Raw genomic sequence first — 19,890 nt, forward strand, 5'->3', positions numbered from 1 at the left:
TTCAGATATTAAGGCAGCTCAGTTAGCTCTATTAGTACTGCTGTTCCTCCTGAAAAATTTCTAACACAGAACAATGTGGGTTTTAGCCCTTTTGTGCATAGAATATCCTGGGATGGGCCTAGGACGTGAGCTGCAGTTTGTTCTTGCAAATTCTCTGATTCTGTTTTATTTCTGCAAGTGACTAGATACTTTCCACTGTAGTCTTTCTTCCTTTTCTCCATGACAAGAAGAAAGAACAATGCAGTAGTTGGAAAAAAGAGAAAGATCGTCAGTTTATTTGGAACTGTACCAAATAACGAAATATTTTCAGTTGGAAAATCAAGAATACTCGTCCTTGTTAACACTGCTCACTAAAGAAAATTTAGAGACAAGTTTGTGTTATTAAATAGTTCAATACATTTAAATAATTTATATTTTCTCACTTCCCCAATTACAGGACTATTACAACATTTTAGGTTTCCCTAATTCAATGGGCACATTTGATTGGACCATGTATTTCACGTTTAATAAAGGGCCATAAATTTAATAGAAACTAAGTTGATTTAATTTAACATACGTAGTGGAAATATATATATTATACTATTTTAAATTTCTTTGGTATAACATAAACTCACATCTCCATTAAGCTCCTCTGTATTTTAAGACACATTTACTTTGTAAATATGATCTTGACTTACAAAACTTAAGTTACAGTATTGAATGCTAAAGCTATATTTGGGTATTTAAAATGTAAACATGATAAAAATGAATTACTACAGCAGCATTTTGCATACACAGCTGTTATTTCTAATAGATTGCACTACAGAAGAACTAGTGGGCAGGGTAGATAATCAAAATTAAAAGCATGCATTAGAGATGAATGAATCGGATTTAGTGAAATACATTTTGACACAGCAGTTGTTTCTTGTCAGTTCAATGAGTTTTACTTAGGGGATATCACTTCTGGCCATAATCGACATGCTTCAAATGATAATCTGCTTTACACACAATGGCTTTTTGTCTGAATTCATGCAAAGTTTAATAAGAGCTATACTTCTGATTTTTCATGGTTTATGGCATTTAATAGTGAATTTTAAGACTGTGTTTATAGAATGGCGTGCATTCAGGAAGACAGAAAAATGAGAGTTTCCTTGCACAGTTAATATATGCTTGTAATGACTTGAGTAATGTCTGATCTCAATTAATTACTTCTTTAAAAGGATATGGTCCCATTTTTAGCATATTTATCCAGATCAGAAAGGATGAAGTGTGTCTCAGATTTGAGGTGAGCATATCAGGGCATAATGACTGAATAGCATTTATAGATGTATTCAAAGAATAATGAAGTCACTGAATATAACGGGAAAGATTTATACCCACACACCAAAGCAGTTATTTCCTTCACTGGAACTCAAAATGTCAGTATTTGTGGGCAGATAGTTACTCTTAGAAAGTTCTGAATAATATACTTTGAACAATAATTTGTTACTGAAAAGTTAAAAGATATTTCCAATTATCGGTAGCTTATTCTCAACAGCTCATTAGCATTGGACTAAAGCAGAAAGGAAATATTGCAAAGAAGCAAAATAGATGAATGAAAGCTATATAATTTAGATGTAAAAACTACTCCCTGTTCCTTCTTGTTCAAGCTATTATACGTGGCTCAAGTGTATCCTTGTCGTTCAAGCTATTACAACAATAGAAACCATCTAGTTTTAGATTTCAACCTTAAAATCTTACTTTGTCCAAATCTATTAGATTCTGAGAAAGTCTTAATGAAACCTGAATGAGACTAGAAAGCCTTTTATTTTTTTTTTCAGTTGTCATAACCAGATAAAATTTATTCAGAAAAAGTTTGGAATATACATCCAGGGATATACTGGAAAGTTAGTATATCACATATTGAGAGGAAGTAGAGCTATTTTCCCCGATGATATCCCATGCAAATATTCAGCTGAGAGAGGGAAATAGAAGGAAAAAATACTTGTCCTTTACAAAGTCTGGCCCTTGATTAGTACTTCTACTATGGCTTTTGCTGTTTTATTTAATCTTATACACACCTGCATGAGGTACAGATTAAGTGCAGGAATCTGAATATTAAAACTGAATGCCTTTTAATATCATAATATGCCATAGTCAGCCAACGTGGGAAGATTACAGTCAATTGCTTTCCCTTGCTGTGTACCAGTTTCAGAGAAAAGTATTTTTTCAATTCAATTAATACGTCGCTCCTGCAGAAATTTTCATTCATTGTTCTCTTTGAAGAATTTGTACCTAACAATTCAAAATGACATAAATCCATAAACATAGCTTTGAGAATCCACCATTTCACCTCAAGTAAAAGGAGAAAGTTCTGAGAGTGAAGGGCCTATTTTATCCTTCATGGGCTGGGGAGGGTAAGATTTTCCCAAGCACCCAAGAGAATTGGATGTTTAGCTGATTTTGATGTTTTTGTTAATTCCATTAATAGACTACCTGACTACTAAGATTTCACAAAGGATGCATAAGACTGGCTTTTTTTTTTCTAGTTCAGTATGGTTTAGAATGGCAGATAACACTTTTTGGTTAACAGCTACAAGACCCCCTGTATTTTCTCCTTTTTATGACATTTAATCAAGTCATCACTATTTGGTTTGTCCCGGCTTTTCAAATTTTGCAGCTGACTTAGAGTTTATTTGCACCTTCTTTTTTTTTTTTTAGTTGGATACACAATGAATGATCTCATTTTTGAATGGCAAGAAAAGGGAGCAGTTCAAGTAGCAGAAGGTCTCACTCTGCCACAGTTTCTGTTGAAAGAAGAAAAGGATTTATGTTACTGCACCAAGCATTATAATACAGGTAGGAAAGCCTATTAGTGATTAAAACTGGAAAAATATTTAACATTTATTGTTATTTTGGAGAGTTGTGTTGGGTTTTTTTAAATATTGTCGCTGAACTCACGAGAAGATTAAAATGTACAGATGCATTGTGCAGGATAATGCAGTCTTAAATAACTGACACAATGAAACAAAACTACATGAAGGCTGATCAAACTTCTATTTCAGTAAGCTTAAGAAAATACACAGTTGAAATAATTCAGAAGCAATTCACCCAGGAGTTCTATTTTTACAGTGGGTGCCATGACCACACCTACACTGTGGGATATGAAGCACTGCTGAAATCCAAAGGTCCATAAGCTGTGCACTAAGCATGGCTTGGCTCAGTCAGGAAAAAGGGACACAGGGTTTCCAAGCCAGCTATCCCTGCCCTAGTTCATACAGCAAGGGGGCAATGCAAACAAACTGAAGGCATCCTTAGTGTACAATGGCCAGGTGTCCAAACTAGATGTGACATTTCTGAGTTGAAGCCTTTGTGAAACTACTATGTTTAGCTCATCATCTCTGGGATTATTTGAAAAAGCGGGGGAGGCGGGGGGGGGGGTGGGTGTTAACAATAATATAGTTATTTTATTTTTAATTGTAAAAAAAATCTCAATAACTGGAAAATCACAAGCATAATAATCCCCAAAAAACATGTAGCAAAGGCTAAGTATGCATAGTTTCCATCTTCTCATGGGGGAAAAAAGCTAGAACTCTTTCATTCTAACCCATATCTCTTAATTTCTGCTGTCCAATATGATTCTGGATTAAACATATCTTGAAATTTAAGTTTAGAATGATTTATTTGGATTCTGCTGAAATGGCAGAGGAGAGAAAATTCAATAGGTGGCGTTCATAAGGAATGTCCTGTTGCAATCAAAATTAAGGAAGAGTTCTTTTCAACACTGAGTTTTATCAGAGCAGCCATGGTGCCCTAAGGGAGGGAAAGGTTCTCTAATAATTTTCATTTAGAGTGGGGAAATATTGACAGAAACATTTTGAAGTGTTCCCTAAAATAAATCAGAAATACATAACATGCACTTTTACTGTCCAAATACTAATATCTGGCTAATCCTTAAAAACCTTCCAAAAATGGAGATACATATCCTATAGCAAGGTAATTTTTTCACTCAAACATCCCTTTGTTAATGATAACAATGAAATTCATATTATTCCTTTTTTCTTTTTACCATAATCCTTATGACAAAGAAGAAAACTTTGTTTTCATTATTTTTCTGTCTCCTTTGAGATATATAGGCAGCCTCTTCTTTCTTTTTAGGACTCCTCTGCTTCTGTGCCATTTTAACATGTGCCTGTAACTGTACTTCTATAACCTGTTTAGTGATATTAACAAATGAGAATTTGTGGTAGAAAGTATTCTCATTTTTCCAAAGTTCATTTGGACAATATGATGTATCAAAAATTTCTAACTGAGGAATTAAAACATTACTGTGGTACTTAATCTAATATTGAATGGAAACCTGGTTTAAAATGTCAGACTTTCTGGTGATTTCCAAACATCTCATCCAAAGCTGAATTGTACTCATTCATTTGTCTGAGAACTTTCATTACAATCATCATCATTTAAACCTTTTGATTTTGACTGAAACTTCATGAAAAAAATATTTTTGAGCCATTACCTTTTTCTTCATAACCTGTGTTTCAAGCCTATTTAAATTGGTACTAATTTTCTTCCAAGCAGAAATAGAAAAACATGCTAGACATAACACACTAGGTTGCATGGGGTCAGCTTACATCTACTGTCCTTTTCACTGTGGCCCTAAACTGATCTGAGAAGTGGAAGCAACAGATATTATTAACTGCATGTGAGGTCTCACGACTCTCAAAATGTGCCTGCAAGACAAGCGCGCTTATCCCTGTGAACTGCTGTCACATTTAGGTGGGAGAAGGGGTTCACTGTCAGCTCTAGAGGACAGCGTAGCCAATCATCAGTCTGTTATATTTCTGTATTGCTTTGGCCAAACTGCATTGCTGTGGCCAAACAGGTGCTCTAAAATGTGAGTGCAGCCCACAACCCTGAAAAGATGGCTGAACTTCATGCCTCTACTTAAAAAAATCATTGGGCCATTTAATTTGTCTGTAAAAAGTCAAGCCGTTTACTAATACAGAAAACTTGGAAGCCTGCACACAGGCACCCACCATACACTTCAGGATGGAGACTTTAAAAGACCTCAGCAAGCAAGAAGACAATTGCACAGCTGTGGGACCTGCCTATGACTGGCAGGGGGAAAAAAAATGCAATGCTGAGTGACACCGGCTGCAGACAGAAGGGTATGTCCCCACCAGAGTGGCCTGCTCTGAGTTACAGCACCAACATTACAGGTACAAATCTGGAAGAACTTTGGCAGGGCAAACCAGAAAGAAAAGATAGTCTTACTCATGCAGGACTACGTGTATTGTGACATTCTCCTCTTTTAAGATAACTATTTTCTCCAGTGTATTTATTTTTTTATTCAAGTCTTCAGTATGAAGTTAATTTAATCAAATTAGAGGGGTTTGGTTTGGTTTGTAGGAGGGTGGGAGTGCCTTTCATTTCTTTGTTACAACAAGTATTATTAACTACCGTGTGTAGGCTAAAAAACCCTAAACATTATATTAAAAGACAACAACAACAACTAAAAGTTTCTTTTCCTCCATTATGTCATATAATAGAATCATAGAATCATAGAATGGTTTGGGTTGGAAGGGATCTTAAAGATCATCTAGTTCCAACCCCCATGCCATGGGCAGGGACACCTTCCACTAGATCAGGTTGCTCAAAGCCCCATCCAACCTGGCGTTGAACACTTCCAGGGAGGGGGCATCCACAACTTCTCTGGGCAACCTGTTCCAGTGTCTCACCACCCTCACAGTACAGAATTTCTTCCTTATATCTAATCTAAATCTACCCTTTTTCAGTTTAAAACCATTACCCGTTGTCCTATCACTACACTCCCTGATAAAGAGTCCCTCCCCATCTTTCCTATAGGCCCCCTTTAAGTACTGATAGGCTGCAATAAGGTCTCCCCGGAGCCTTCTCTTCTCTAGGCTAAACAACCCCAACTCTCTCAGCCTGTCCTCATACAGGAGGTGCTCCATCCCCCTGATCAGCTTTGTGGCCCTCCTCTGGACCCGCTCAAGCAGGTCCGTGTCTTTCTTATGTTGGGGGCCCCAGAGCTGAACACAGGACTCCAGGTGGGGTCTCACCAGAGCAGAGTGGAGGGGCAGAATCACCTCCCTCGACCTGCTGGCCACACTTCTTTTGATGCAGCCCAGGATACAGTTGGCTTTCTGGGCTTCTAGTGCACGTTGCTGGCTCATACTCAGTTTTTCATCCACCAATACCCCCAAGTCCTTCTTGGCAGGGCTGCTCTCAATCCACTCATTGCCCAGTCTCTATCCATGTTTGGGATTGCCCTGACCCAGGTGCAGGATCTTACACTTGACCTCGTTTACCTTCATGAGGTTTGCATGGGCCCACCTCTCTAGCCTGTCAAGGTCCCTCTGAATTGGCATCCCTTCCCTCTAGAGTATCAACTGTACCACTCAGCTTGGTGTCATCCACAAGCTTGCTGAGGGTGCACTCAATCCCACTGTCCATGTCCCCAACAAAGATGCTAAATAATAGTGGTCCCAATACGGACCTTTGAGGGACCCCACTCATCATTGGAATATATGACCAGTAATATGCTTTCTTAAGGCTCCTGCAGTGAGATACTGTAGACAGATACCCTTTTAGGATACTCCACAAGAAACAAAAAAAATCATTTTTAAAAACTAGAAATAAAGCCTATTTCTCTAGTCTACAACAGATTAATTGATGGATTCTTAAAGGAATGCTAAGCAACTGCAGCTGGTATGCAATAAGTGACCAGAGAAGAGGTTTTAATTTAAGTTTAGCTGACGGAAAGCTTTTCTGAGACATCCTATAAAACAGAAAAAAAAACCCCAAAAGTCTCCCTGTGAAACAAGTTAACATGAATCTTCAGGACAGTATGTGGAAACTCATCAGTGCATGTCTCATCAGTGTTTCATGCCCAATTGAAAATGGATCACTGTAACCACAGCTTGAAAAACAAACTGCTTCTAAATATAGGGACATAACAGCTTCAGCAACAGTACAGCATAATGGCTCATCAAGTGTTATGTTCTGAAGTGATGCAACAACATTTCTGATCATTTTCATGGTTTTGTGTCCACTGGCATATCTGCAGTGACAAATTTGGGAGGTGAAGTAGAATCATAACAACCAGAAAAATCACACCATGTGAACAATTTACATTACAAGGATGGTCTTGCTTTACCTCGTCCTCATTCAATTCCTGTGTCACATGCATTGCTCCTCTGGGCTTTTATGCAACACCCAATTTTAATTTCAATCACAGCTGCAAAAAGCCAATATACAATAGCACGAATTTATATATAATAGCATTGGCTAACAGGCACAGACAGAAATAGTCCGAATCTTGGCTTTACTCCTGCACCATGGATAATGCACTACACCTGCACTTGAATGATGCTGCTCAGAACCGTCTTATGTCTATTGATGGGTGTTGGCTCAAAGTATTGGATGTGGTGGTCCTGGAAACAGTAGAGCTATGGTTGCTACACTCGCCACCAGAACTGATGGGTTCTGTATGTGACTCTGTATCCTTAAATCTGAGGTCTCGATGAACGGCCAACTTCCTTAACTGCACATTCTCCATTCTACCTCCTAACACATACATCCCAAATACAATCTTTCCTCATGATCCCTTTGGTTCACCCTTAAAGTCAGACAAGTTGCTTAACAACCTGTAGATTGTGCCCTGTCATGGTTTAACCTCAGTCGGCAACTGAGCACCACACAGCCGCTCGCTCACTCTCCCCACCCCCGGTGGAATGGGGGGGAGAATTGGAAGAGTAGAAGTGAGAAAACTCATGGGTTGAGATAAAAACCATTTAATAATGGAAATAAAATAAAATAATAATAATAATAATAATAATAATAATAATAATAATAATATACAAAGCAAGTGATGCACAATGCAATTGCTCACCACCCGCCGACCGATGCCCAGCCAGTCCCCGAGCAGTGGCCCCCCCAGCCAGCTTTCCCCCGGTTTACGTACTGAGCATGATGTATGGAATGTTTCTTTGGCCAGTTTGGGTCAGCTGTCCTGGCTGTGCCCCCTCCCAGCTTCTGTGCACCTCCAGCCTTCTCAGTCGGTAGAGCATGGGAAGCTGAAAAGTCCTTGGCTAGTGTAAGCACTGCTTAGCAACAACTAAAACATGGGTGTGTTATCAACATTATTCTCATCCTAAATCCAAAACACAGCACTGTACCAGCTGCTAGGAAGGAAATTAACTCTATCCCTGCCAAAACCAGGACATGCCCCTTCTAGGTCCTACCTTCAACTGACTTAATGCCTTATATTGGACCATTTTGCTGCCAACATGATAGTGCTTAAAGGAGACATAGCTTTGATGCCTTACTCTGCCGACCAGAACTCAAACTCCTACTTGTTTTGACAAACACCTAAACCACTCTTTTTGAAACTATAGCAGTCTCAAAAAGCCATGGCTTTTTAACCCCTCAGGGTTTTTACATAGACCACTTCTCAGAAAAGGAAGTTTGTACTTTCTATCCAGGAGGTATTCTATGGGCATGAAATCTCTGAAGCTGCTCATTCCTTCACTGAAAAAGGAGAAATTATAAACACTTTGAAAAACAAACATAGTCTATGACAGGCTGAGGACATGACCATCCCTAGACACAGAAAACAGCACTGCCTGGACTCTAACAGGGCATTTTTTTCTGCAGGAGAAGAGACCTCAGTTGTCACCCCCTGCACTTATCAAAATTTAAACATTCTACCATAAAGATTCATTGAATAAAAATTCATCAGCTGTCCTGGAAGTAGAGACATTACATCTAGATGTCCTTGCTATTTATGTTGCTATCAGATTCTCCTTAGTTTCTACTTGTCCCCTCTCTGCCCCTGCTAACACAGTGCAGCATGTGACTAGTCTTACACATCACAAGACTTCAGTTCAACTTGATATCTGTTCTGGGGACTTCTGTTCAACTCGATATCTGCCAGGCTCCCAGGCCTTTCCTGCAGAACTGCTACCTACCCAGTCCATCCCCAGCCTGTACCAGTGCATGGGGTTACCCCATCCTCATTGCAGAACCGTGCATTTGTCTTTGCTGATTGTCATGATGTTTCAGTGGGTCTGTTCCTCCAGCCTATGGAGGTCCCTCTGAATGCCAGCTTGGTCCTCCATTCTGAGAGAGATGGGACTTGCAAGTGCAAATTCATCAAGCTGAAAAAATAAGTTGCTCTTTTCCACATTTAGTTTCAACTTTCTTTTACTGCAGTCGTTACCAGTCTTACACAAATGTTAAGTTTACCACCTGCGCCAGTATCTTTTTCCAAAGTCACTTCCTTCCTGACCAAGAACTTATGTAGTCAATGGCAGGTGGCAGCACCAGCACTGATATCCCCCAGTATGCCCCTGACATCCGCAGGCTGTGACTTGAAAGAAAAACTGAATGGTAGTACATTCCTACAGTTGTTTTGTGAATCTTGGCTTTAGATACATAGACAGCAGCCATATATATGAGAACTCGGCTAGTTTTACAGGCCAGACACTCGAAAAACATCATTTCTAGTCAGGCTGCATGATCATAGACACAACCTGAATGTTTTACGATGAGGAAAAGGCAAGTACTTTTATAAGCAGTTTTTATCTGCAAAATATACTCAAATTACAATTTATATTTCAGTGCAAATTGCAAAAAGTGTCTGGAGACTGCACTTACCAAGTGATGTTTTATTACCCTGTCTCCTTCTTAGAGAGGTATGAAAGTAATTTCAGCTAACTTTACTTATATGTAATCAATTTTATAGACACAGTCTCTTGAAATAACCAGCTTTGCACACACACATAATTTATGGAGTGTCTTGTTTATTTAAGAAATTTTATAATGGAAAGGCAAAAGGACAGAAAGTATTTAACTCTATTTCAGTAATAAGTAAAGCAGAATGCCTCTCAAACGATGGTGTGACATTCTGGGAGGAATAAAAAGGAAGTCTTTTTACTGAATAAGGTAAACTCAGCTAGACTGCTTGCCTAGTGGTGATTCTGATAATGACTCAAACAGGAGAGAAAGTAAAAGGAGCAGTACTGCCTCATGGAAAAGTCAGTTTATATATTTCATTCTCCGTCTTCATGCTTTCTGTGAAAATCATCTGCAGTTATGATTGCAGTGTGATACATAACACACTACTTTATCGCCAAGAGAGGTTAATTGTGGTCTTATTTTAGCAGATGCAGAACGAAAAGAAAGCACATAACAAAAGGCAGAAGGAAAGTGCTGGTCATCTATTTCATCCCTCATATGTCAATACAGTTTTATTTCATTCTGAGACTATGTCTTGTTTTCAGCCAAACAGTTATTTCAGTTAGAACATAAAATTGTCCTCAGAAAATTTATTTCAATGTTAATAACTTTAAAACTAAAAAGCTTTCTATTTGGGGTTTGGGTTTTGGGGTTTTTTTGCATTAATCCAGGTTGTCTGAGGACACTTGGAGCCAATACCCTCACTCTCACTAAAGACAATAAGCAACCTTTGCCAGGGTGATTCCATCCTATGTACTAGATAACCTAAAACATTAAGGCTCACATATGCAGGGCACTTAACAAAAGCCTTGATTACATCATGAATGATTTGGTTTCAGGACAATACTGATCAAAACTTCATCTGTCTGGGGCTCTAACACACACATACATAAAGGACTAGCTTTCCACTACCTAGCACACTGAAGTGTCCCAACTCAGGATAAGATGAGTGCCAGAACCAGCCTTAAGAAAGGGCTGGAAAAATACAGCAAAGGGAAAGACTATGATGGCCTGCAGTTAGATCATATTAGGTTGCGGCTGAACAGCAATCTAAAAGCCTCTCACAAGCTATTGTCAGTGTGTGTTGTCCTGCGAGAGACATTTGTTTTGAATAAATATTGGTCCTTTTTTCCTCCGTACAAAGGTACAGAGAGTAGACAAGAATATGCAAAGCATTGCAATGGCAACTATTTAGTGAGAACCTGGGAATCCAAGGTATTAACCATTAGAAAACAGTGAAAGTCATAAAGTGCAGTAGCCACATTGCATCAACCCATACAAACTCTGATTATTCAGTCAAACAGCATCTTGAGAATTGCAGTTACTCAGCTACCATTTGTTCTGATCCTCCCTCTAGGGCTACCATCACAGTACATTAGAAATATAATTTAATTTGTACTGTTTCTCCTTTGAAGCTAGAAGTAGAGCCTCAGCTAGATCTTGCAGGGTGTGGGATATTTTTCCCCAAGATTTTGTTTTCTTTAAATAAACAATATCTAGACATTCTACTTTATCCATACAAAGTGCTTTCAGTTCCCTGTCTATAAAACCACTCTGCAGAGAAACTTATGTGCAAAGACTATAGTACCAAAACCATATATCCAGAATCTCACACTAGCATCGGGTAACTGATTTTATCTAGCTAATTTAGATAAAAACCAATTTTATCTAGATATCTCAATAAAACTAGCTTTTTATCTATCTACTTTAACTAATCTCTTCAGTGCTATCTTATGAGATAGCAAACATTAATTAGGCAATTGGTATGACTATATTCACCACAGTACCACAGTAATCTGTACTGCATTTTCTGTTCCTTTCTCCTGTCTCCCTGTTTCTTAAGTCCACCTGTTGTTTTGTCTTAGAAGAAGAGTCTTTAACTTTTGCTTTTAGAAGAGAGGACTGTCCTTACTGTTCTCTCTATAGAGAAAAGTGTGTCAGCTGGCTTTTGCAATATGTTATCTTTTCCACATAAAATGAGGAACTGTGATTTTTACAAGTCTAAAAATGGTAAACACTGCAGAGGTTCAGAATAGCACCTAGAAATAAATACTCTGTCTAACACAATTTTCAAGCTCAGATTGATCTTGAATGCTTAAGATCTTTATGGGGAGTAGAGGAATTGAGCTGCTTAAGAAAGGGATTTCCAGAAGACAGACAAATGGGAGAAGCTCTATATTGTGTTAAGAGATCTAAATCTAAGTCAGCCATTTAGGCTGAGCATATCCTAGCCACTGAAGAACTCTTACTCTCCCTTTCTCCTTTCCTGCTGTCTCTCAGTATTTAATCTCATGTTAAACCTGTGTCTCTACCTGTTTTTCAAGGGGGGAAATGCAGTGCTAGAGGAGAGGACCATCATCACCGTTCAGTTGCCCCAGGACTCTGTTAACAAATCTCCACAGCTAACAATATTCTGGCCCTTGTTGGTCATCAGTCACTGGTAAAAACAATTGTATAGTCTACATCCATATTCACAGATATCTTGGAATCAGAATATAAAATATCCGCTTCCCAGATCTAAGACTCATACTCTGCAGGACTCCATAAAGATTTATTCAAATTTGTTTAACTTAGTTTAGTTCAATTTTGCTAAGCTTTGAACCATTCTCTATTCAGCAAGTATAACATCCTTATTTTAAGTAAATAGTTTAATGTAATTTCATTAAGCTATATAGTCTTTAGGCCACAGTCCTCTCTAGATCCATAAAATATTTCACAATAGATCAGATATTAGCATTATCGATGGCTTTTCTTAAAAGGAAAGCCAGACTATGACTTACTAGTATCTAAAGTAGAATCAAGAACCAGCACCTACAGCAGATCTCTCTCCATTCTGCATGGATTAACAGTTGAATCTCTGCACATTTAGTTCCTTTCTTTTTTTTATACTTATTCATTTTATATTTTATTATGTTTTTAATTTTTAATTTCATAGTGATTTAATAATTATTATTACTCTGATCTTTATTAATTGTTTCTCAGGCACACTATTTCCTTGGCTCAGTTTCCTAAGGCGATTCTCCATTATGAAAACTTTCTATGTAGTTTCAGAAACAGCTACTCAGCCTTCCTGGGAATGGCAAACACGACCATGACATTGTAAGGGTACAGTAAGAAGAGCTTCCCCCAAGGGATACCTTAAGGGTTGCTAAAAGGGGACAAATATATTTAAGTTCTACCAACTACTGCCTCTGGAGCACTTTGAGGCAGATGAAACTGGAAAGAAGGACCCCTTATGGTCTGAAAGCTACTACTTATGTTTGATTTCCCTTGTACATCCCACAGTGCTGGCAATGCCTTTTAATCACATAGGCATACTGCTACCTGCATAACCCACTGCTTAAATAGCACCTGTCATGGTCCGAGGAGGCTGTGCAGTGTGAAGGTGTGCTAAGGTAGAAAATTGCTCTTCTTGGGTTACTCACAGTTAGCCACAGCAGCAACAAGCAAAAAAAGATGTGACCTAGACACTGACTCCCAAGAAAAGCTACTTATACTTTCTGGGGGAAAGAAAAATCATATAGACTGACTGAAATACACATTTTTTCACTATAGTATTGGTTTCAGTGTGGACATTGCATCGAAATCATGCCAGCCCAGCAGATCTGACATTGTTACCAAAGAACATGTGTAAGAGAGAAAAATGTACCATCACATGCATATATACCAGTACATTCACTTCATATGCATAGGTACAGCATTCAGCAAGGCAGCACTTTTGGTGCCTTTATCACACGTGAATCCCTGGTTAGGCTAGACTTACAAACACAAAGAACAATACCTCTGTTTCAGGGAAAAAATGCTTATCCTTTAGGAAGCCCTCAATAACTGTTCTTTCTTTTGCATTACAAAAATCTGTCCATGGTATGGATTGTGTGCATGTCTATATTTAGCTCTGATCTGAAACTAGCATCATGCCTTAATTTGTTACTCAGCCTCAGCAAAACCACAATACCACACAGGTTTCATATACTCCTCCTAGCCACTCTCCATGACATTTACAGTGCATATCAGAATGAACGAGAGCTTACCTTTTATGTACTGCGAATGAATTGAGCAATGCTCTTAGCTGCTTGTCTGTCTCCTTCCCCAGCTGAGATGACTTCATGGGTACGTCTCTTCTGATCCATTCAAGCCTCCAGTCAAATAGATTAAACCACAGCTTAACCTGGCTTTGAATTCGAAAGGAAGAGAAAGGGGGCCGACAGCTGGATGCTGGCTTCAGCTGGGAAACAACAGCACAACCTCTGCTGGCTCCCTCCTAGCTGAAGCTCACATCTGCTAGTGCAAACTTTTTTTTCCATTCTGCTTCATTAGCCAAGTTTATGCAGGTGGTTCTGATCTCAGCCAAGAAGGGCAAAAACTAACATCAACCCTTCCACACTTAGACCAGCAACTGCTGCAACTGCTGCGACTGCAGTGCTGAGACTGACTTCCAGCTGCTGCCTTTCTCCTCTGCTGTCTTCCACTGGCAAGAAAGCCAATAGTCAGCAGCGGAGTAACAGAGAGAAGCGTCTACCTGGGTAGCCACCAGTCTCCCTGGGAAGTTGCCACATATTAAGTTAATTTTTCAATGCTGCACTGGAACTGAGCAGATGAGGAACACAGTGGTCTTGACTGGGAAGCAGTGGACATATGTCTGGCATGTCCATAAACTCACTGGGCCTAAGACGAAGGCAGGAGTCTAAGTCACACATTCTGTGGAGTTAAGCAAAGATATTTTTCCACTTTGAGACACACTTCCCTTTCTTTTTTTTCTTTTTTCTTTTCTTTTTTTTTTTTTACCTTGGCCAATGATGTTTACAAAAATACAAAACCAAGCAAAGAAATAATTCAGTGTAATTCCTCTGACACATCACTCAGTCCTAGTTCTGGCTTCTTCATAATCCCACCTCTTTTCTCTCCTTTTCTGTGGTTACAATACATTCCATTTGCACTCCTTTCATTCAGAATCTCTTTCATTTTGTTAGGGTTCTGTTGTCCACAGCTATTTCTCTCTTTCATCTTAGTTCAGGCAAACCTGGCAGACTTGCAACTACTTAAAAGTAATCCACATCAGAGCTAATATATTATTTATTGCTCCTTGTTTAAGACCACAGTATTTTTGTGCTGAGAACTCTGTAATAATTCAAGCCCACTTGAGTACTCAGGACAGAGACTCAAATCTCTTATCCCACCTCTCTCTGGAGGACAAAAAAACAATGTACAAGCAATAGCCAATGTTCACTGACACTCCAATGATACATATATTACCCATTCTGAGGCTCCTTAGTTTTTCTTCCTAATTTGTTTTGAAAGGAGAATATAGGACCCTATAAGAAGAAAATGTTGCATGTTGAGCTGTAATTCTCGCTGATGTGATGCCAAATAAAATGGCTTTGCAAGACACCTAGATTTGATTGATACATTTCTGTCACTCCTTACCACCATGATTTAGTGTGATGTATGAAAGAGAGACGGTTGCTGTCCAAGGCCGCTGAATTAACAGAACAAATGTCATAAAAAAGGAGTGAGGGTAAGGACCAGCTTGACGTAAGAATATGATTCTGACAAAGGCCAGTCAGAGCAGAACTGCTAGTTATGTGGGTTTTATGAACTGCTAAGTAAAAGAATGTATCATGTAGATATTCTTCTGAAGATCCTGGAAGAGAAACATGGGGGAAAATCCTGGCCTTTTCTGAAGTAAACACCAAAATTCCCATTCACTTTGTTAAACCGGGACTTAATTCCTTGATTGAAGCAGAAATCAGTTTTGAAGGTGGGGGCAACAGATGGCTGAGCCAGGATTTGGGACACAGATTTCAGGAGTGTAGATAGGATTCAGAAAACACCGGCAATTATGAATGGAACTAATAACTGAGCTGGCAGATATAAAACTCCTGAGATATATCATGTCATTTTCAAATTGAACATCATTAACTACTGTCTTTCTAAATATGGTTTTTTTAGTTTCTCAGTAGAATAAAAATTTCATACAATCACATTTACTATGACATCATAGAAAGAACTAATGGCCTGTTAAAAGAACTATTTTGAAAATAATGAAATTCAGAAGATATTTCTAAGCGTTTAATATGCCTAGAATAAAAACATTACAGTTTGACTTTATCTGAAACTCATTTCTGTGTGTCTAACAATAATGTCACAGCATAAGATCACAAATAAGTCCATTACATAAATTTTGTTAATATGATAAATATTAAAGCACTTTTAATGTGCAACAATTTGCTGTAAAATGGCATTTTGACAAATAAAAATGGATTAGCAAAATAACTATCAAAAACTACTGGTAAATATAACCAAAAAACTATATACCACTTAAGAAATAAAAACTACATAGCTTTCCATGTTAAATTTAGAGTTAGGAAATGCTTTCATTCAAATAAGGAAGAAATCTGTATATTTCTTGCTGTGAGAAACTGTTTCGCGTATACACTATTTATAGTAACAGCATTGCCTTCAGCACTATTTGTATGTGACTAATATGAGCATTGAGTAGAATTAAAAAACCTAATGAGACCAGGTCAAGATCTGTGAAATAATCTACAGTTTACAGGGTAAAAAACCCAATCTGGATAAGAGAAAAAAATGGTATGAGCAAACAATAGATTTTTTTGTTCTGGTTTTGTTAAATTAGTGGAAGTTGCTTGATGTTCAGTATCTGGAAAAATGAGGCCATTTAATCAGCTTCCTAAAGTTGCCTAATCTCAAGACCTCTATTTCTGTTTGAATCTCGGTCATTGTACTTTTGAGTTGGAACAGTTTGAATGGGGCTAAAGGAGAGATTTAGCAGAATCTCCTATTGATAACCCACACTGATCTTACTACATTTTTCCCAAATTCATTGGATTAAAAAAAATAAATTTAAGCTTAAAATTGAACCAAAAGATAAAGGAGATTTTGTACAATGGGAGATGAAGCCTTTTCTTTGAATACAGCAGTATTTCCAAACACTAAGTGGGATAACAAGTGTGATTGCACAGAGGAACTTTCCTATGTCATAATGATTTGTGTTTCAGTCATCTCTTTGTTTTTATAAGGAAAGAAGAGTTCCAAAGCTTATCGAATTCTTAAATTTTCAGTTTTTCTGTCTGCTTTCTTTCCAGTAAACACTCCTGTTATAATGGGGACTGTACGTATTAAAAATCACTGAAGAGAAATCAAAACATTCATCTTTCATTAGACAACAAATATATTTGATGGAGTGTAAATTCTTTAGAAGGTGCACTAAATGTCGACAGTAAAGAACATTCTATTTCTATTGAATATTTCTTCTTTGTTATAAAAAGGAAAGTTTACATGTATTGAAGTCCGATTTCACCTTGAGAGGCAGATGGGTTACTATCTCATCCAGATGTACATACCGAGTCTCTTGATCGTCATTCTCTCCTGGGTGTCATTTTGGATCAATATGGATGCAGCTCCGGCCAGAGTGGCTTTAGGCATAACAACTGTACTGACCATGACAACACAAAGCTCAGGTTCACGAGCATCTCTTCCAAAGGTAGGCAGAATTTCCTTTGTTTGTACTGCATTAGTCGTAATGCTAGGTGGCAAATAAACACCTTCCGTCAACCTTATAATATGTGTTTTAATTATTAGCATTTAAGCGTCTTCTAAAGGAGATAAATAACTTTAAAATATTTAGGGGTTTTTTGAGCCACCAATCAAATATATTCTGTTTCTCTCCTGTCTCAACTATTTAACCAACCACATATCTACTAAATTCCATAAACCTCAGCAAGCGATGAAAGCAATGTTACTCAGTACCACATAAATGCTGCTTGTTAGCAATTGACTAGCTCATCCTTTTCCAGATCCCAGTATCTGATGGCATGCTAGCAAATATGACTGAATTTCTAAAGGTCATAGATTCTAACCTGTTCTCAATGATATTCCTTTCCCCAAACCTGCCTACATTATGAATTAACTCACTAGTTACAAACACACTTACATTAAAATGTAGGAAAATGCGAAGCTAAATAGCTCCAAACAATTGTATAAAGAATGGTTCACTACACAATGTAAATAGCTTAAAGTGTATTTCTATCATTAACTATTTAAGTTTTCTGACTTGTCATTGCTTTAAAAATTTTCTTTTTTATTTTAAGAGTTATTCCTTGACCATCTTCATGTGCCATTGCAGTTAATAGAAATAAAATGCATACAATAAAAATACACAAAGTCCATTTCTGTATTAGTTTTAACATGGTATTTTTAGGTTGGCTGATTAAATTTTTCTCTAAGTAAAATAGGTACCCTTAACAGAGGTGAGTGTGCTTTGCGCCTCAAGTATATGGATCCAAATGCTTCAGAATGTAGCATCAACAGATAAGAAAATGGAATACCATAAAAACTCAGAAAAGCAAGAATGTAAGAGGTTACCAAAGAGAGCTACAGATGTTTTTGTCACATTTCTGTAAGCCTGAAGCTAGCTACGTTGGCTTATATGACAAAGCTTTTGTAAATCTGCACACAGAGAGGGAACAGGCCCTACTTTCCCAGTGCAGATTATGTCCTGCAGCTGAGCTTGGCAATAAAGGATTGCAATGAGTTCATCTACTCTGCAGTTGATTTTCAGTACTTCCACTGTGTCAAAATTACAGGACTAATTTGAACCTATAACTTTGATTTACCATGCTATACTAGCAGAGAATGAACATATCAGAGTTCTCCATCTATCTCCCTTCTTCTACCTAATTTCTATTCCAGGAATTTTAAATCAGATCAGTTATAATACAGGAATTCCCACTATAAGCTATCCTCCGGTTCCTTAGTATCATTCACAGATCTCAGTGGGACAAATGGAGGAAGAGCATGTGCTTCTTGTGGGTTATTTGGTTTGTGATAAAATACACAGTAAATTATGAGGAACTGTTAATGTAAACAGTAAACACATTTTGTGAAAGACTACATTTTAAAATAATATTTAACCCTTATAGATTGAGTTGTTGTCCTTCTTATTATCTAGCTTTCATGTTAAGTTTTGTTTGATAAAAATAGTGTTGGGATGTGGAGATATTAATGCACTTTTTCCTGACGTGAAATACTAAACTTCACATCTGTGGTTTTAACATATTCAGTTATCTGCTCTATTCTCTCCATAGGTGTCATATGTCAAAGCGATTGACATCTGGATGGCTGTGTGTCTGCTCTTTGTATTTTCTGCACTTTTGGAGTACGCAGCTGTAAACTTTGTGTCAAGGCAGCATAAAGAACTTCTGCGATTCCGCCGTAAGAGGAAGAAGAACAAGGTAAAAGTAACAGCATTCACAACTTTGAAAGAGAGTCTGAGATTGATTTATACCAGGATATAGGGTTAATTTGGTAAACATACTGCAGTTTAAAGTGGCAATATAAATAAAATGGCAGCACAGAATGAAAATCACTGTAGGCAGAGTCACTACAGGACTATGCACTGCATAAATCCAACTTGAATTCTAGAAAGAGGGATTAAGAGGGATTTAAATGAGGCATGGGCCATGTGGGAGCCATCTGCACAAGCATGAATTTCACTCTGTTAGAAGAGTCAGATTATACTTCAGTGGATGAGTGTTACTGGTACATGCAGCAGTTTGTACTATATTGAGATTCAACAAATAATGTTTCTAATTTCATTCTAGTATTCAGTTCAAAGGCTTAACAGCTGTGTTTCATATAAATATTTTTTTAATACAAAAAATACTTATTCAGTTAATATTATTGGCAGAAGAACAAACATTTTACTTTAAAAGGCTGAGAAGTTTTGGTTTTTTTCTTCTGTCATGTTAATTTAGTGTAAATTGTTCATACAACTAGTAAGAAATTTTACTACAGCAACAGTTATTAATATTTATTTTATAGCTGAAGCTATCTAGACTACCAGTAAAATAAGTCACTACTAATGTGCAAAGCCAAACAGCTAAGGCTACAGGTTTGAATTCTGAAGTCCGCAGTTAAATAAAGCAATAAGCAAAATTTCTTACAACAATATGTAACTCCTACTTCCGATTTTTCAAAGAGTAAATATTTCTCCAACCTACTCATTAAATGAGTACCCACCGCTGATGTCACAAAGAGCCTTTCCAGTGGCTTTCAGTCACTATCTAGAATATTATTGTGGATGAAAGTCTGACCGTAGCAACATGACTCAGTTCAGCCGTCTTTCATTCTTGAAGACGTTCCTCA

The 19,890-nt window shown here is 37.7% G+C and overlaps 1 protein-coding gene across 2 annotated transcripts in view; it reads left to right on the forward strand.

The window, feature by feature from the left end:
* Nucleotides 1-19,890, forward strand: part of GLRA3 (glycine receptor alpha 3) — a 97,034-nt gene that overhangs the window by 67,542 nt on the left and 9,602 nt on the right. For both annotated transcript variants that reach the window (XM_076336494.1, XM_076336495.1), the window contains exons 6-8: nt 2,680-2,817; nt 17,013-17,227; nt 18,831-18,977. In XM_076336494.1, coding sequence (XP_076192609.1) covers nt 2,680-2,817; nt 17,013-17,227; nt 18,831-18,977 — 500 coding nt within the window. The remainder of the gene's footprint in view (nt 1-2,679; nt 2,818-17,012; nt 17,228-18,830; nt 18,978-19,890) is intronic.

Source organism: Aptenodytes patagonicus, chromosome 4, assembly GCF_965638725.1.
Source record: "Aptenodytes patagonicus chromosome 4, bAptPat1.pri.cur, whole genome shotgun sequence".
NCBI classification, from domain to species: domain Eukaryota; kingdom Metazoa; phylum Chordata; class Aves; order Sphenisciformes; family Spheniscidae; genus Aptenodytes; species Aptenodytes patagonicus.